The sequence below is a fragment of the Lepidochelys kempii genome, chromosome 7 (assembly GCF_965140265.1).
Source record: "Lepidochelys kempii isolate rLepKem1 chromosome 7, rLepKem1.hap2, whole genome shotgun sequence".
In the NCBI taxonomy this organism is placed as follows: Eukaryota; Metazoa; Chordata; order Testudines; family Cheloniidae; genus Lepidochelys; species Lepidochelys kempii.
In genome coordinates this window covers 122,772,190-122,791,568 of record NC_133262.1, presented here as the reverse complement: position 1 = coordinate 122,791,568, position 19,379 = coordinate 122,772,190, and the positions used below count along the sequence as shown (strand labels likewise).

The 19,379-nt window shown below is 51.8% G+C and overlaps 1 protein-coding gene across 3 annotated transcripts in view; it reads right to left on the bottom strand.

The window, feature by feature from the left end:
* The window catches only part of SLF2 (SMC5-SMC6 complex localization factor 2), a 61,510-nt gene extending 50,921 nt beyond the window's left edge, over positions 1-10,589 (bottom strand). For all 3 annotated transcript variants that reach the window (XM_073354516.1, XM_073354517.1, XM_073354518.1), the window contains exon 1: positions 10,361-10,589. In XM_073354516.1, coding sequence (XP_073210617.1) covers positions 10,361-10,470 — 110 coding nt within the window. In that variant the 5' untranslated portion in view covers positions 10,471-10,589. The remainder of the gene's footprint in view (positions 1-10,360) is intronic.
* Positions 10,590-19,379: the final 8,790 nt, after the last annotated feature.

Genomic DNA, 19,379 nt, shown 5'->3' with positions numbered 1-19,379 from the left:
TGTGGGTGAAACCAGACTATCACTATGCTCTCAAATGCACTCACAGAGAAAAATGAGGAGAGACAAAACACACTATATCACACGTGGGTGAATTTGCTTTTCACAAAGTGATCACTATCTCTGACCTATCAGCCCTAATTGTCAAAGGAAACCAGCACAATACTTTCAAAAGAAAGCCTGGGAGCTTAAATTAAAATTTTTGCTACACACTAAAAATCATGGGTTTCAGAGTAGCAGCCGTGTCAGTCTGTATCCGCAAAAAGAAAAGGAGTACTATTTGTTAGTCTCTAAGGTGCCACAAGTACTCCTTTTCTCTTTACTAAAAATCATGGACTCATTCGACACAGTGGATTTTATAGCTTATTACAGCAATCTATAACCTTCTAACAACCCCCTTCCCCAGTTTGCAAATTAATTCCAGTTCTGCAGTTTCTCATTGAACTCTGTTTTTGAAGTTAGATATGCAGACAGAGTTGGAAACGCGGTTTGTTGCAGGGATTGGTTCCTGGGTTAGAAGTCACCTACTACAGGACAGGCCCAACAAAGAAAATAACAGAATGCCACTAGCCATCACCTACAGCCCCCAACTAAAACCCCTCCAGCACATCATCAAGGATCTACAACATATCCTGGAGGACGATCCCTCACTCTCAGACCTTGGGAGACAGGCCAGTCCTCACTTACAGACAGCCCCCTAACCTGAAGCAAATACTCACCAGCAACTACACACCACACAATAGAAACACTAACCCAGGAACCAATCCCTGCAACAAACCACATTGCCTACTCTATCCGCATATCTATTCAAGGGACATCATCATAGCACCTAACCACATCAGCCACACCATCAGGGGCTCATTCACTTGCCCATCTATCAATGTGATATATGCCATCATATGCCAGTAATGCCTCTCTGCCATGTGCATTTTCCAAACCAGACAATCTATGCAAAAGAATAAATGGACACATAGGACATCAAGAATTGGAACATTCAAAAACCAGTAGGAGAGCACTTCAATCTCCCTGGACACTCAACAACAGACTTGAAAGTGGCAATTCTTCAACAAAAAAAACTTCAAAAACAAATGAGAAACTGCAGAACTGGAATTAATTTGCAAACTTTACACCATCAAATTAGGCCTGAATAAAAACTTGGAGTGGCTTGGTCACTACAAAAAATAATTTTCCCTCTGTTGCTACTCATACCTTCTTGTCAACTGTTGGAAATGGGCCACAGCCACGCTACCTGAATTGGCCTTGTTAGCAATTACCCCCCACTCGGTAAGGCAACTCCCATCTTTTCACGTGCTGTGTATTTATACCTGCCTACTGTATTTTCCACTCCATGTATCTGATGAAGTGGGTTATAGCCCATGAAAGCTTATGCCCAAATAAATTTGTTAGTCTCTAAGGTGCCACAAGGACTCCTCGTTTTTGCTGATATTTGTATGTTTGTCAATATCACTTTTCACAGCACACTCAGTAGCTAGCTGGGAGGCTGTGATAAATGATACAATACTAACAAATATACAAGTACCACTTACCACAGCCTCTCAGCTAGTTAGTAAGTCTGCTGTGAAAAGTGATACTTCTATGTTTGTTAATTCACTTCTCAGCAAGCCCCAGGACAAATTAAGCCCTGGATGAGGAGGTCAGAGGGGGAAGGCAGTGAGGGCCCAAAGCAATGGGGGGAGAGGCAGGGTTGAGCCTGAATGGCCGGAGACGGGGGTCAGCGCACGCTGCTGTGTGGTCAGAGCAGGGTCTACACAGCTGAAGCCGCAGGGTGGAGCCCACTGCTGTGCAGCCAGGACCAGGGGGTCAGCACCCAGGGCCAGCTCCTGCCACATAGCAGCAGGTGCCTGGGACCAGAGCCAGAGGGCAGCAGCCAGAGCTGGAGGCCAGAACCCGCACAGCCTGGCTCCTGAAGTCCTGCCACTGGAGGCACCCCAGGGGGAACCCGTAACAGTCTAATTCGGGGTGGCCAACCTGTGGCTCCAGAGCCACATGCAGCTCTTCAAAAGTTAACATGCAGCTCCTTGTATAGGCACCGACTCTGGGGCTGGAATTATGGTGCCAACTTTCCAGTGTGCCGGGGGGGGGGGGTGCTCACTGCTCAACTCCTGGCTCTGCCACAGGCCCTGCCCCCACTCCACCCCTTCCCACTCCCACCCCTTAGCCTGCCATGTCCTCGTTCCTTCCCTCACAGAGCCTCCTGCACACCATGAAACAGATGATTGGGAGGTACGGAGAGGCACTGATTGGTGGGGCTGCCAGTGGGTGAGAGGTGCTAGGACCGGGGGGCTACTGAAATATTATAGTGGGTCTTTGCCAATGTACATTGGTAAATTCTGGCTCCTTCTCAAGCTCAGGTTAGCCACCCCAGTCTAACTCAAAAGTAATTAAATGACCACCATCTACGCTCTTCCAAGAAGAGAAGGAAATTATTACTGACTTGCAAGATGGTTCCTATTTTTTTTATTTGTGGAAGTTTCTTTAGGTTCCAAACAAATGATGTTGAAAGGATGAGTCTGATGTATGGTGAGAGATCTTTATTAAAATTGTTTCCTATGGGTGATGTAACCAGAGTGTACTTTCTAACACTCTAGTCAAACTGAATTAGTATGCAGATGGAAAGTATAAGATTACAAAGACCAGCTTTATTTGTTGAGGACTGTCATTTAAGATCTCCAATTACCCATATTTTGGTTATGCTTTTACAGATTAAAGTGATAGCTTGTTATATTGGAATTAAGCAAGGAGAGACATGTTACAAAACTCTCTTTAGCTCTGAGCCAGAAGAGGACAGTTAGCTCTGTATCTAGAAGTCCAGCAAATGCCTCAATTCAGGGACTTAAGCACATGCCTTCAGAAAGTCAGTGTGACTACAGTACCCACATATTTAGAGTTAGGAACATACTTAAGTACCTTGCTGAACTGAGGCTTAAGTTTATAGCACTTTTCAGTCACCTTTTAAGAGTAATATATTAATTTTTACATTTGATTTTTAAAAAGACTGGAGGAGAAACCTTATGTTTAAAAAAAACAACACTAACTTTTGATTCTGTTGCTTTTAAGGCGCACACACGGGAAATTTCCTGCACCTAACGTTAATTTAAATGGGTTAAATTAACATTTGAATTTCAGAGTATACTCACAATTGCAACAAACATGTGCTGTGACCAGACTATATGACCACCTGGATTTGTGCTGGATATGGCCCAACTTGATGATCACTTTAGATAAGCTATTACCAGCAGGACAGTGGGGTGGGAGGAGGTATTGTTTCATGGTCTCTGTGTGTATATAATGTCTCCTGCAGTTTCCACGGTATGCATCCGATGAAGTGAGCTGTAGCTCACGAAAGCTCATGCTCAAATAAATTGGTTAGTCTCTAAGGTGCCACAAGTACTCCTTTTCTTTTTGCGAATACAGACTAACATGGCTGCTACTCTGAAACCTATAATAACTATGTATTCTTGTTAACATCTAGGGTAGATGTAACATCACAGCCACGCTTGGGGGGAAATCCATACTTAGGAGAAAATAATTTTACATACTATCAAGATAGACAAGTCATGAATAGTACATAAAAAGCCCTGATCATCATTATTCCGATAATTAATGATCTTCCACCTTTGCCTCACCCAGCAGGAGAAGGCAGGCTCTTGGAGGAAGCTCTACTCTCCAGCCTTCTCCCTGCAGGCCCACAGCAGTACCATTTTCCCTGCCCTTGCACGCTGAAGCAACAGTGGTCAGAAACTTCAGTCCAAAAGAAGGGACAGAAAAACCTGAGTATATATGCTTTTCTTTCAGGGTTAAAACAGTAAATGCTATGGAATTTTATTTGGTATTTGCTCTTTCCATCAATTTTTTTAATGTCACTGTAAAATTTAGAACAGAAAGGGTAGAAGGATAGACCTTAAAGACACATTGCCTTTTGTAACCAGGGGCGATAGTATCTGTCCTATTAATAGGTCAATGATCACTCAAGACTAATATCCTCTCTCAGACAATGGAGTATATTAGATACTTCAGATAAAGGCAAAACACGACAGACAAATAACTCAGTGGGGGTAAAAACCTAAAAGGATGCATAGGTATGTGCGTATTCAGGGAAGCAGTGCATTTTTGCTTCCCCTTAACAAAAAAACAAAAACAAAAACCCAAAAAACATTGAAAATCCAGGTCATCAGCCCTGGAAGATGGAGAACTAGTGAAGTGACAGTGTCACAATAATTAAAAGAATGAAAGCAAGTAATTGAGAGGGGAAAGATTTTCAGTCAGACTTTAAAATGTTTTTGTCAACACCTACTTCAATTTATTTATGTTTTCAAGGGGGGAAAAAGCCTTTACTAACACTCTTTCAATTAATGTGCAAGTATTAATCCAAGACAATAAATCCGAGACCATCAAAAAGGACTCAGGAGGACCCCACACACAACCGGGATGATCTTACTCAACATTCCTGATAATAAGACAAGAAGCAAACAAAATCCTTCAATTAAAAAAAAAAAAAGCAAACAACCCTTCTAACACTTTTCAAGCTTTCTTCATATCTCATACAACAGGAAACAACAGCACAAGCCTATTTTTAATAAAAGTTCCTTATAAAGGACTTTTAACCACTGAAACTAATGTTTAATACCCTAAGAACATAAGGGTCCACAGCCCTTCCAAACTATTTATTATCTATATCCATCTTATTCAGATCCAGTAAGATCCACGTTTAATCTCCAAAGAAATCTGCAGCAGCACCAATATTGCTAGTCCATCAGACAAAGCACAGTTACACAAAATGGGAGCAGGGTACCAAACATATCTGCCCCTGCCGCAATGGAGCATCTCAAACTAATAGATCTATAGGAGTAATGACTTCGTTTTGTCCTCCTGGAAGCTTTTTAACATCTACCATCTCATGACAGTCTTTTCAAAGTCTGCAAAGTAATAGGATGCAAGTTGGCCAAAACACATTTTCAAAATAACCACTTTCATCTAAACGCTTCACAAAGAACGAAAGCCACACAGATCAGTTTCACTTTCCCAAACAGGAAGTAATACAGAGAGGAAAATGAAACCATACCTGTTTTCCCTCTAGAACAGGTAATATTAAGATGGAGGAAAAATAAAGGAAATAGAAGGGCAAAATAAGGTGCTCCATCATGTAGGAGAAAGCCTCCTGTCACGTACAGAAAATTTGGGATGGAGCTGACCAAGTCATCAGCAGAATTCAGCTGACTGCAAGCATAGCACCAATAGAACCTGGTCAGCAGTGGGCGGGATAAACTTGAGACCTCTGAAGCTTAGTGTATGAGCCTCAATTGCATAAACTAAAAGCCACATGGTTCTTACCCGAGACTGTAGCAGACTCAATCTCTAGCTCAGTGGCTCTCAAACTTTTGTACTGGTGACCCCTTTCACATACCAAGCCTCCGAGTGCGACCCTCTCCTTATACATTAAAAACACTTTTTAATATATTTAACACCATTATAAATGCTGGAGGCAAAGTGGGGTTTGGGGTGGAGGTTGCCAGCTCATGACCCCCCCCATGTAATAACCCTGCGATCCCCTGAGGGGTCCCGACCCCCAGTTTGAGAACCCCTGCTCTAGCTGGGCTAGGTGCCACTAGAGGGGGACACAGCACCACACCAAGCAAGCATGGGTCACACAAACAGCTGGACAGATGAACCCAGCTGGTATAAAAAAAAATTCATTTGGTGCCACCCTCATGTTGCTTTGATTTCAAAACCATGAGCTGGTATTAGTCATATCTGGGACAGGCCAACTAGAGTTAAAGATAAACAGAAGCTCTCTCTTTTGATCTGAGCTCTTAAGACCAGTTCTCTCGATTGGCTACAATTCTTCCTGGACTCAAAACAGACCAGCACATGTTGACAGCTGCAACCTCTGCACACAGGAGTATGACTTCCTGAATTAGTACTTCTTGGGTCAGCCACCATTTTCAATTTGCTCCCAAGTCTGCCATTCAGCCATCTTGTGTTATCAGAACCACCGGCATCAAATAAAAGTAAAGAAAGAGCTAGCCCATCACCTACCACCCTCCGAAGAGTGGAGAGATCAATTTGCCATCAGCACCTGTTATTAAGCAACACAACACTATCAATTCTTCATCTGGGTGTTGGCGCTGCTGCAGTTTTTCCTCACAAGCAGGTGAGCACACGAACTGCATAAGCAACCACCCAGAGCTCCACAGAGGCAAGCCCAACAGCCCTTCTAAACCACGAGATGCACTTTGCATCTCATGAAGGCCAAACCAAGCCCAGAAGGCATCTGTCTGTTTTGACAGTGTCCCAAGTGGGTGGAACTTGGGAGTGTAGCTGGCGACAGAACTTATTTTCCTCTGAGTTGGGCACTTGCAAATGTCTATATGGGAGAATCCTCCTAGAAAAACTGAGATGCAGCAGCACATGGCAAATGCTGCCATCTCCTCTGGAGGGGAAGGGAGGCACAGCCCCCCCCCCCCCCCAGGGCACGCTGGGCACTGCAACAGGTTTCAGAGTAGCGGCCGTGTTAGTCTGTATTCGCAAAAAGAAAAGGAGGACTTGTGGCACCTTAAAGACTAACCAATTTATTTGAGCATGAGCTTTCGTGAGCATCCGATGAAGTGAGCTGTAGCTCACGAAAGCTCATGCTCAAATAAATTGGTTAGTCTCTAAGGTACCACAAGTCCTCCTTTTCTTTTTGGGCACTGCGGTCTCCCTGCGGGGGGGGGGGGGGGAAGGATGCACAGACACCCCCCCCAGGGCACGCTGGGCGCTGCCGTCTCCCTGCGGGGGGAGGGGGGGAGGAGGCACACCCCCCCCCCCGGGCGCGCTGGGCGCTGCGGTCTCCCTGCGGGGGGAGGGCGGGAGGAGGCACAGCCCCCCCCCGGGCACGCTGGGCGCTGCGGTCTCCCTGCGGGGGGAGGGCAGGAGGAGGCACAGCCCCCCCCCAGGGCATGCTGGGCGCTGCGGTCTCCCTGCGGGGGGAGGGCGGGAGGAGGCACAGCCCCCCCCCCCCAGGGCACACTGGGCGCTGCGGTCTCCCTGCGGGGGGAGGGGGGAGGAGGCACAGCCCCCCCCCAGGGCACGCTGGGCGCTGCGGTCTCCCTGCGGGGGGAGGGGGGAGGAGGCACAGCCCCCCCCAGGGCACGCTGGGGTCTCCCTGCGGGGGGAGGGGGGAGGAGGCACAGCCCCCCCCCCAGGGCACGCTGGGCGCTGCGGTCTCCCGGAGGGGGGAGGGGGGAGGAGGCACAGCCCCCCCCCACAGGGCACGCTGGGCGCTGCGGTCTCCCTGCGGGGGGGGGAGGAGGAGGCACAGCCCCCCCCACAGGGCACGCTGGGCGCTGCGGTCTCCCTGCGGGGGGGGGAGGAGGAGGCACAGCCCCCCCCACAGGGCACGCTGGGCGCTGCGGTCTCCCTGCGGGAGGAGGGGGCACAGCCCCCCCCCAGGGCACGCTGGGCGCTGCGGTCTCCCTGCGGGGGGAGGGCGGGAGGAGGCACAGCCCCCCCCCCCCCCCCCAGGGCACGCTGGGCGCTGCGGTCTCCCTGCGGGGGGAGGAGGCACAGCCCCCCCCCCAGGGCACGCTGGGCGCTGCGGTCTCCCTGCGGGGGGAGGGGGGAGGAGGCACAGCCCCCCCCCCCCAGGGCACGCTGGGCGCTGCGGTCTCCCTGCGGGGGGAGGGGGGAGGAGGCACAGCCCCCCCCCCCAGGGCACGCTGGGCGCTGCGGTCTCCCTGCGGGGGGAGGGGGGAGGAGGCACAGCCCCCCCCCCCCCCCAGGGCACGCTGGGCGCTGCGGTCTCCCTGCGGGGGGAGGGGGGAGGAGGCACAGCCCCCCCCCCAGGGCACGCTGGGCGCTGCGGTCTCCCTGCGGGGGGAGGGGGGAGGAGGCACAGCCCCCCCCCCACAGGGCACGCTGGGCGCTGCGGTCTCCCTGGGGGGGAGGGGGGAGGAGGCACAGCCCCCCCCCCCACAGGGCACGCTGGGCGCTGCGGTCTCCCTGCGGGGGGAGGGGGGAGGAGGCACAGCCCCCCCCCAGGGCACGCTGGGCGCTGCGGTCTCCCTGCGGGGGGAGGGGGGAGGAGGCACAGCCCCCCCCCAGGGCACGCTGGGCGCTGCGGTCTCCCTGCGGGGGGAGGGGGGAGGAGGCACAGCCCCCCCCCCCCCCCAGGGCACTCTGGGCGCTGCGGTCTCCCTGCGGGGGGAGGGGGGAGGGGGGAGGAGGCACAGCCCCCCCCCCCCCCCCAGGGCACGCTGGGCGCTGCCGTCTCCCTGCGGGGGGAGGAGGCACAGCCCCCCCCCCAGGGCACGCTGGGCGCTGCCGTCTCCCTGCGGGGGGAGGAGGCACAGCCCCCCCCCCAGGGCACGCTGGGCGCTGCCGTCTCCCTGCGGGGGGAGGAGGCACAGCCCCCCCCCCAGGGCACGCTGGGCGCTGCCGTCTCCCTGCGGGGGGAGGAGGCACAGCCCCCGCCCCAGGGCACGCTGGGCGCTGCCGTCTCCCTGCGGGGGGAGGAGGGGAGGAGGCACAGCCCCCCCCCAGGGCATGCTGGGCGCTGCGGTCTCCCTGCGGGGGGAGGGCGGGAGGAGGCACAGCCCCCCCCCCCCCAGGGCACGCTGGGCGCTGCGGTCTCCCTGCGGGGGGAGGGGGGAGGAGGCACAGCCCCCCCCCCCCAGGGCACGCTGGGTGCTGCGGTCTCCCTGCGGGGGGAGGAGGCACAGCCCCCCCCCAGGGCACGCTGGGCGCTGCGGTCTCCCTGCGGGGGGAGGAGGCACAGCCCCCCCCCAGGGCACGCTGGGCGCTGCGGTCTCCCTGCGGGGGGAGGAGGCACAGCCCCCCCCCAGGGCACGCTGGGCGCTGCGGTCTCCCTGCGGGGGGAGGAGGCACAGCCCCCCCCCCAGGGCACGCTGGGCGCTGCGGTCTCCCTGCGGGGGGAGGAGGCACAGCCCCCCCCCAGGGCACGCTGGGCGCTGCGGTCTCCCTGCGGGGGGAGGAGGCACAGCCCCCCCCCCAGGGCACGCTGGGCGCTGCGGTCTCCCTGCGGGGGGAGGAGGCACAGCCCCCCCCCAGGGCACGCTGGGCGCTGCGGTCTCCCTGCGGGGGGAGGAGGCACAGCCCCCCCCCCAGGGCACGCTGGGCGCTGCGGTCTCCCTGCGGGGGGAGGAGGCACAGCCCCCCCCCAGGGCACGCTGGGCGCTGCGGTCTCCCTGCGGGGGGAGTGGGGGGAGGAGGCACAGCCCCCCCCCGGGCGCGCTGGGCGCTGCGGTCTCCCTGCGGGGGGGGGGGGGAGGAGGCACAGCCCCCCCCACAGGGCACGCTGGGCGCTGCGGTCTCCCTGGGGGGGAGGGGGGAGGAGGCACAGCCCCCCCCCCAGGGCACGCTGGGCGCTGCGGTCTCCCTGGGGGGGAGGGGGGAGGAGGCACAGCCCCCCCCCAGGGCACGCTGGGCGCTGCGGTCTCCCTGGGGGGGAGGGGGGGAGGAGGCACAGCCCCCCCCCCAGGGCACGCTGGGCGCTGCGGTCTCCCTGGGGGGGAGGGGGGAGGAGGCACAGCCCCCCCCCCCAGGGCACGCTGGGCGCTGCGGTCTCCCTGCGGGGGGGGGGGAGGAGGCACAGCCCCCCCCCCAGGGCACGCTGGGCGCTGCGGTCTCCCCTGCGGGGGGGGGGGAGGAGGCACAGCCCCCCCCCAGGGCACGCTGGGCGCTGCGGTCTCCCTGGGGGGGAGGGGGGAGGAGGCACAGCCCCCCCCCCCCAGGGCACGCTGGGCGCTGCGGTCTCCCTGGGGGGGAGGAGGCACAGCCCCCCCCCCAGGGCACGCTGGGCGCTGCGGTCTCCCTGCGGGGGGGGGGAGGAGACAGCGCCCCCCCCCAGGGCACGCTGGGCGCTGCGGTCTCCCTGCGGGGGGAGGGGGGAAGAGGCACAGCCCCCCCCCGGGCGCGCTGGGCGCTGCGGTCTCCCTGCGGGGGGAGGGGGGAGGAGGCACAGCCCCCCCCCCCGGGCACGCTGGGCGCTGCGGTCTCCCTGTGGGGGGAGGGGGGAGGAGGCACAGCCCCCCCCCAGGGCACGCTGGGCGCTGCGGTCTCCCTGCGGGGGGGGGGGAGGAGGCACAGCCCCCCCCCAGGGCACGCTGGGCGCTGCGGTCTCCCTGCGGGGGGAGGGGGGAGGAGGCACAGCCCCCCCCCCCAGGGCACGCTGGGCGCTGCGGTCTCCCTGCGGGGGGAGGGGGGAAGAGGCACAGCCCCCCCCCGGGCGCGCTGGGCGCTGCGGTCTCCCTGGGGGTGTCACCCCCCGCCGAGAGGGGGCGGGCCAGGACGTTTGTTCACACCCGCTGCCGCGCCCCAGAGCCCCGGTCCTGCCCGCCGGTACCTGCCGTCTCGGGCGCTCTCTCTCCCGGCGGCCGCCGGCTTAAAATGGCGGCCGGGGGTCCCCCCGGGAGAGCCCTGTGCGGAGGAGCCAGCGCCGAGGTGCCGGGTCATGGCTCCGGCTGCACGAAGGCCGCCGCCCAGGCGCGAGAGGAAACCAGGGCCGCGCCCGCCGCCTTCCCCACAGCCCGGCCCGGCCCGGCCCGGCCCTCCAACGCCAGCCGCGAGCGACTCCGCCCCTCTTGCGTGCAGACCTCTGATTGGCTGCGTAGGCGAGGCGCGAACTCTCCAATTGGCTCCCACAATGCATGGGGGGGGGTCGGACAAGAGACCGAGCGTCCCTCTGATTGGCTGCTAGGCTGTAAGGGCGGGGGAGCGGCGTTGAGCGAGAGCCTCCCCCCCCGGCTCCGCCTCCCGACGGATAGAGGTGGGGGGGGGGAAAGGGGGTGGGAAGGTGCCTGGCGGCCCCGCCTCGTGCCGCCTCTCCCTCTCCCATTGGTCCGTGCCCGGCGCGCGAGGGGGAGGGCGGGAAAGCTTCGCGCTGGTGTTGTTATTGCGCGCGCCAAGCGTCGTCTGCGGGTCACAAAGGGGTTGGGGCGGGTGGCAGGCTCCGTCCTTGTGTGAGGGGAGTATGACCCCATACAGACACCCCACCCCCCGAGCTCAGTCACTGCTTGGGCCCTGCCTGACAGCCCAGCCTAGTGCCCTTTCCAGCGGGGGGCCAGTCAGCAACCCCCTGCCTGGTGCTGAGGGGCCAGTGCTGGCCCTACCCCTGAGCAGCCTCCCTCTCTCTGGCTCTCCCCCCAGTCCACTGCCGCACGCCGATCCCCGCCCTTGATGTAGGGCCACAAGCACATTTAAACAGAGCAAGACCCGTGCTTCCAGCTGTTGTAGGGGCACAGTGTAGTGGGGTCCCCTCGTGCAAACAAAGCCCCTCAGAGCAACAGTCTTCAGCCCTGGAGAGCACTGACCTAGTGTAAATAGAGGCAGAGGTGGCCAGCCAGCAGCACAAAACCCATATGGGCCTGTTTAAGGTACTTGTATGGTTCCCGTAACCATAGTATTCATGTCTCTTTAACACATCCTCACAGGGTCACAACACCCCTCTGAGGCAGAGAAGTGCTGTTATACCTGTTTCACAGTTGGAAAATGGAATAAATGACTTGGCCAAGGTCACACAGCAAGCCTCTGACAAAGCAGGACTCAAACCCATCTCTCCGAAATCCTAGAGGAGCATCCAACCACTTGACCAAGCTTTCCTCCCAGGTTACCCCTGCCTGGAGCAAACAGTGCCTTTCTAGGCAAGGGGTTTATATTAGTCTGATTCACCGAGTAGGTAACACGAATGGTTGCCTGTGCGGCATAGACAAAAACCTCAAGCCTTAGCCAAAGGCTCAGAGAAATCAATAGCATAACCAGCAACCTCTAGCACCAGCTGTTAGGCTATAGATATTCAGGCCTGTCTGTAAAGGCCTATACTCTAAGAATATAGGTGTATTCTTAGCACTTGGCTAGTTATAGAGGTATAAAAGCAAGAATCAAAATCACTGTCTGTCGGTGTAAGAGCCTTCTCTTACTGTGACAGTCTGAGGCCCTGTGCTTAGGCTAAGGCCTTTGGCTAAGCAACAGAGGCAGCTGTAAGCTGGGAAGCGACCAGTCACCTCCTCACATTCCAACCTTGTCACATTGAAAGAAGGTGCTAGTGGGCTGTTAGGATACAATCCTGTCCTGATAGTGCCTATCGCCTCCAGAGAAAGGGAAGTGCCTAGAAGATGTAAAAGGAAATTTAGTTTGATAGCATCCTGTCTGGCAAGAACTCATTTATCAATAGCTGGGATGTGAAATCCTCATTTCTTTAAAAGAAAAGGAGGACTTGTGGCACCTTAGAGACTAACCAATTTATTTGAGCATAAGCTTTCGTGAGCTACAGCTCACTTCATCGGATGCAGAAAGTGGAAAATGCAGTGAGGATGTTTTATACACACACACCATGAAAAAATGGGTGTTTATCACTTCAAAAGGTTTTCTCTCCCCCCACCCCACTCTCCTGCTGGTAATAGCTTATCTAAATGATCACTCTCCTTACAATGTGTATGATAATCAAGGTGGGCCATTTCCAGCACCCATTGATAAATGATAAACACCCATTTTTTCATGGTCTGTGTGTATAAAACATCCTCACTGCATTTTCCACTTTATGCATCCGATGAAGTGAGCTGTAGCTCACAAAAGCTTATGCTCAAATAAATTGGTTAGTCCCTAAGGTGCCACAAGTACTCCTTTTCTTTTTGCGAATACAGACTAACACGGCTGCTCCATTGAATATAAAGACTAGAGTGCAAAAGAGGTTATGATTTCCCTCCTCAGAACAGTGCCATAGAAAGGAAACTCGGGAAAGTTACACTTTATATTGAAATTATTTTTTCATGCAGCATTTTGTCTAAAAATACTATCTTTAAAAAGTTAGCCACCACCAAGACATACAGCATAAAGACTGGGGTTTGATGTAACAGGAGGTAAGCCAAGCATTAACATAGCAGCAAGGGTGCTGCACTGGGGTTGAGGAGAAAAAATGGGAACAGCCAGGATCTTCCCAAGAACCAGAACTGCAGTAGAGACTTGCCACCCCCTCCCTCCATTGTGGAGAAACTAGGACAAGGTGGTGAATCCCTGCCATGTGGCCTTGGGGAAAATCTGTAGAGGATGGAACTAGAGACTGTAGCTGGTAAGAGCAGCTACAGGAGCAACCAAAGCAGACATGTAGAAAACTTTTTAGAGTTTTGACTGGCCTTGAAGAGTTTGCAGGTACAGTGCACTCTCCTTTGGTTGAGGATATATACAGTACCTACAATCAATCAATTTGGGCTGCAGTTTAGGAGCACGCTTGGATTCTTCGCCAACACTAAGATCTCACATAGCCACTTCTGCAAGTAATGCTTTCTATCATCTCTGGTTGGCTAAGAGACTACATCCCATCATGGTGACTTGGCCTGTTATTCACACCTTTTGTCACTTTTTGGTGGGAGTACAGCAATGCAGTGTAGCTGGGCATAAAGCCTTCAGCACTTAAACTCCAACTAGTACAGATGGTGAAGCACAACTCAGCAACAAAGGCTACAGCAAGCACATCATACCTATTCTACACTCTCTCTACTGGCTTCCCATAGAATTTTCAATCAAGTTCAAGGTCTTAATCCTGATCTTTAGGAGCTCCATGTCCTGGGCCCAGGATATCTGAAAGATCTAAAGATGATGTTCAGAGGTGAAGACAGTGTTTGACCACTACACTTTTCTGGCACAATGGAAGTCTCCACACAATGGGTAAAGCTTGTCTGTGCAGGAGACAGAACTTTCTCAGAGGCTGGGCCGAGCCTGTGGAATGAACTCCTTCAGGAACCAAGCGCCTTCTGCTTCAAGTGCAAGACATTTCTTTGACCGTGTCTTCTCCAACAAAAAAACAAACAAACAAACCGAAAACCCTACCAAAACAAGACACACTGTTGTACATGCTTCTCTCTCTGGGGAAGAGGATTAGAGAACCACCACCACATGGTGGATGTATTGTCTCATTATTTAAGGCCGAAGTTACTGGAAGGTGCTTAGATACTATCGTGTTGAGAACAGTACAAGAACAGATTAAAAAAAAAAATAGACTGTCTGCCCTGTGCTGATAGTTGTTTGCTCCAGCCCTCTCCCTCCATCAGTCTCTTCACCTCAGCTTCATTCCACTTCTGTCCGATCCCACTTATTCCCCTCTCCTTCCATGTCCCTTCATTCACTTTCTTTCCATTTAATTTACCTCCTCCTAATGGAGAGCACACCCAAAAAATATTGTGGAACTAACACTACATCTGCTGCCATTATAGTACACTCCTCTTATGTGTTCAATCCAGGAGCGTCAGATGCTTCCTAAAAATGGGGTGGGGCATCTGTGCCCAAACCAAGGCCCCCCCCCCCGAGGCCATGCCCTGCCTTTCCCCCTGCCCCCGAGTCCCCGCCCCCTGCTCGCTTGCTCCTCTCCTCCCATACCCCCCGTTGCTTACCCTTACAGCCAGTAAAAAGTTGCAGGGACATGGCCTCCTGCTCCCCCCCCTTCCAGCGCCCCTGGTTCTATCCCTTTCGCTAATCCTGGGTCTGTCTTGTCTATTTAGATATGCACACTCTGGGGCAAGAGCTGTCTTCTACTGTCTGTACAATGCCTGACACAGAATGGTTGATCCTTAGGCATTGCCATATTAAACAGGTGCTTAATAGAATATTTGTATCCAGTATTTGACACTCAACAAATACAAATAGTATATTTGTATCCATATTTGACACTCAACACTCTTGAGGGATATTTTAGGATTAAGTTGGTGCCTCTGGTCTTGTTATTGTATAGATTTGCTTGAATAGAAGTGACAGCGCATACCTGAATTCGTTTTTAACTAAAAGTTTACAAAAAGCTTCCTGCCCAAGGCTATGAATTGAAGTATTAGGGATTATTTCTGCAATTCTCTTGAGGAGATGGGAGTGCAAATTATAGTATGAAGATTGTGGTTTCCTTTCAGTTTAGAATTCTCAGCCTTGAACAACTGACAGTATTTTGGAACTGATTTGGTGGCAGTATGTAAATAAGTTGTCAAATAACCAGCCAAAGCCAGACATACAATACACCAATCTGTCTGAAGAAAACTGCAGAGCAAGCACTGCAGTTTTGCAAAGGCCAAATAGATTCAAGGAGAGGTTAATGGCAGCAGGAGGTTATGATGTCATGTTAGTCATATGGGAATCTGAAGGAGAAGATAATGAAAATACAAAAAGCAGCAATTGTATTGAACAGACTAGATATGTGATATCTTTTGGCTAGTACTTGAATTAGAGTAACTGAAAAGAGAAGATAATCATGGTAAAGAGTGAGTGAGGGGAACACGAAGAGAGGAAAAATTTGTCTACTATTGTATCAGTCAAGTATTTTCCGTGGGAGAGCTACAAACACTACAGATGCGTGCCATTTAATATGCCCACACAACACCGGGTTTAACCCTAAAGATGTAGGCAACACTCTTTAAAGGCACAGATACAGACGTAAATAGGAGTTAATACAACACTTGATAGTCCTCTTTATGTTAATTAATTCTCATTTTAACTAGAGTAGCTATTCAGATCACCCTAAACGTTATTTACTACTGGAGACTGAGGACTCATGTTCCCAGACTCTTCCAACCAGAGCACTAAATTGACTTACTTATTTTAGACCTGTCTCTGCACTTTCACATTCCTTTCCTCTGGATTAAGCAAAACAGTTAAAAGAAGCTTACCTCATAATGTCTTGCATTATAGAAGTTATAGGAGCTTAAAACTTCTTGTCCAATCCCCTTGCTTTCTGTTTTCATTAATGTTCCCTGTATTCTCTGACGGTTCAATCTTAAAACATTTATTTCTGCATTTTGCTCCCCAAAAAAGCAAACAGTCAAAAACCGAGAAAGTTAAATACCTGGAAAACTATTAAGCTTTTGGAGTGGAATCAGCACTATACAATACATGATGTTACACAAGACATTCATAGCAATAAGTTTCATTTCTGTCTCCAGAATTAGTCATGCCTTTGCTATTCCGCAAAACCAAGATGATATTGTTCTGGCTAATATTCCACAAGGAAGCCCCAGATGGACTAGTCACAATACAGATAAATCATAGTGAAGAACTAGACACTGCCTAAGGGCCTTTAACATCTGGAATGGATTGGCCATAATCCTGCAGTCTGTTACGTAATTTCTCAAAATTTAAGCTTTTAGATAAAGTTGTTTTAAAAAACCTTATTCTGAGAAGGGCAAAAATACTCCCAGGCAAAAAATAAAAACAAAGAGAAACCAAAACACCATTGTCAATCTGGGAGGAAATCCGTTTCAGACTCCAGAAAGTATAGTTGAATTCCACAGTCATTAAGTAAAAACTGAATTACATTAATGCACTTCTTGCTTCTGCCACATCATCTGGAAAAAGAGCCAATAATCCTAAAATACCACATTAACAGTTTATGCATTTGAAATTCCCAATATTAGAGCTGTATCAGAAATCACAAAGAAAGAAGGAACCTCAGTTTCCTGGACAGTTTCTATTTGCTTTCAATTTCAAAATACAGTGAAACCTGTTCATTCTGAAACTCTATTGACAGAAGTGTGACATTGCCTTCCTTTCCCTTTATGGAACTCACAGCACAGAGATTGTGGGGATGCCTGTCATCTACAATTTTCCAGGTATGTCATATTATTAGTCCTCTAATCCTCCCCACTTCTGTACTCATTGTTCCCACTCAGCCATTAATGCAAACCTCCTCTCCAGCTGTATTTTGAATTTAAGATAGTGTTGGTTTATATTCTTGTTATTTTTGAATCCCCAAGTAAACAGGAATGTTTGCTTTTAAATCATACTCTGTTATTCCAAGGGTTGTTTGAATCATTAATAAGCCTATTAACCCGTTCCTGGTTTTGATGTGAACTACAACACCAAAGCCATCACAGATCAAGAGAGGGACCTGGCATCCAGAAGTGACCACTTGCTATTTCAACAAGGGAATTAGATTGAAAATGAGAGCAGATAATTATGTTAACCTGAAAAGGACCAGGAAACTCACAGAATGTTTAGGTCTGAGATGGAAAAAGCTAATTTTTTAAAAAAAGACAAAAGGACAGAACCAGTGATAGAGAAATGAGGTTGCAGGTGGAAGACTTCCACAGAGAATACCTGAAAGATTGCATACAAGGGCAAAGGTAGCTATTGCTACTATCCTAAATTAGTGTTGCCAGGTGTCCGGTTTTCCCACCAGAACGCCCGGTCAAAAAGGGAGCCTGACGGCTCCGGTCAGTACCACCGACTAGACCGTTAAAAGTCCGGTCGGCGGTGCTGCGGGTCTAAGGTAGGCTAGTCCCTATCTGTCCTAACACTGTGCTGTGCCCCAGAAGCGGCCAGCTGGTCTGGCTCCTAGGCAGGGGGGGCACAGGGATCTGCGTGCCGCCTCTGCCCCTAGCACTGGATCTGCACTCTCATTGGCCAAGAACCGCAGCCAATGGGAGCTGCAGGGGAGGTGCCTATGGGCCAGAGCAGCGTGTGGAGCCTCCTGGGTGCCCCCGCCTAGGAGCTGGACCTGCTGGCCGTCTCCGAGGTGCAGCGCAGTGCCAGGACAGGCAGGGAGCCTGCCTTAGCCCCACTTTGCTGCTGACCGGGAGCCACCTGAGGTAAGTCTGAGCCCCTGCCCCAGGCGTGAGCTGCCCCCAAACCAGAGCCCCCTCATCCCCAGCCCAGAGCTCACACCCCCAGCCCAGAGTCCAGCCCCCTCCCACACGCCAAATCCCTTGGCCTCACCTTCCAGCTTGGAGCCCCCTCCTGTACCCCAAACCCCTCATTCCTGGCCCCACCCCAGAGCCCACACTCCCAGCCGGAGCCCAGAGCCCCCTCCCACATCCAGAACCCCTCATTTCTGGCTCCACCCCAGAGCCCACACCCCCAGTTAGAACCCTCACCCCCTCCCGCACCCTAACCCCCTGCCCCAGCCCAGTGAAAGTGAGTGAGGGTGGGGGAGAGTGAGCCACCAAGGGAGGACGAATGTAGTGAGTAGGGGCGGGGCCTCGGGGAAGGGGCAGGGCTAAAGTGTTCACTTTTGTGCAATTAGAAAGTTGGCAACCCTAAATCCTAATAGGCCCCTTCAGCAGGTAAATCAGTAACCACTGCAGCTTGTGGTTATTCTTTGCCATGTGACAAGTAAAACCATGTCATCAGTCTTGTCCCAGCACTGATGTGTGTCATATTCTTATGTGGTGTCTGAAGAAAAATGACTTGTGGCAAAAGTGAGGCAAATAAAGTCACCTGACTCCTTCAGTATGGAAGGGAACCTGGCAGAGAGTTAGAGGAAGTGATTTACAATGCTTCCAAGTTTTCCCTGGAAGAATGGCAATATTGAAGAGAAGTCGTGGGAGTATGGAGTGAACTCCTCCATACTCTTACATAGGGAAGGCCTAGAGACACATGAGATCTACAATACATTCTATTGGGAATGTGGAGGGGAACAGCTAGATAGTCATTGAGAATTTTTAAGAACACTCATCCATGAAAGGATTTCACTGGGAAAAGGCTCATTGGCCCAGATTATCAAAGCTATTTATGCATCTAACTTCCACACCTTAGAGGATTTGGACTGTTTTCTTTACAAGATGCAAACAAAATCTATGTAATAAAATGAAGTAAAATAAGATGTGAATTTGATCATATATACTAATTAGAAACCAGGTTATGTGATAAATTCATAACAAGTCAAAGCAACATTATTGCATGAAACTAACTGTGCTAACAGTGGATATTTGTAGGGCTAGTGAAAACCATATTTCCCTAATGAAAGGGTTAGCAATCAGTGACAAAATAGAAGCACAACTAATTAAAAAGGGCAAAGATAGAAGGGCACATGAATAGCAAAGACCAGATTTATTTGCAGTGAATATGGAGGCAATAACAACACAAAGGTGATCAGCAGGAAGGGTGTATAGTCAGGGTTGCTTTTAATTGCTGTGTTTTGCAAAAGCCTATCAGCCTTCACAAACTGCAAAGAAATATGACAGCAAAACACAGAATTAATAAACATCTGAAGGAGAAATCTCTCCTGATTCAAAGATCTCTTTTTTTTTTTTTTTTGGTGTCTCTATATTTACAAAACACAGTTGTACAACAGATCAAGTTGTAACACTGGAAATAAATGAACAAAAAGTGAATTTCAAAATGGATACTGTGAGTGCAAAAGGATAACAGCAAGAATACACAAAATTATTTTATAATGATCACATGAGTTTAAATGGCAAAGCCACACTGGCATATTTTCATAAGGACAGATGCCACTGTGCAGAATCTGAAATAACTGAACAGGAAGTCCAGTGTGGGCTTGTGTGGAAGAGTAGCCTATAAATACAAATAATCTATCAACTAAACATGCTGCCCATGGGAAGGGCTGCTGCTTTGTGGCCTCCCCGCCCCCCAATCAAGACGCAAAAGAAAGA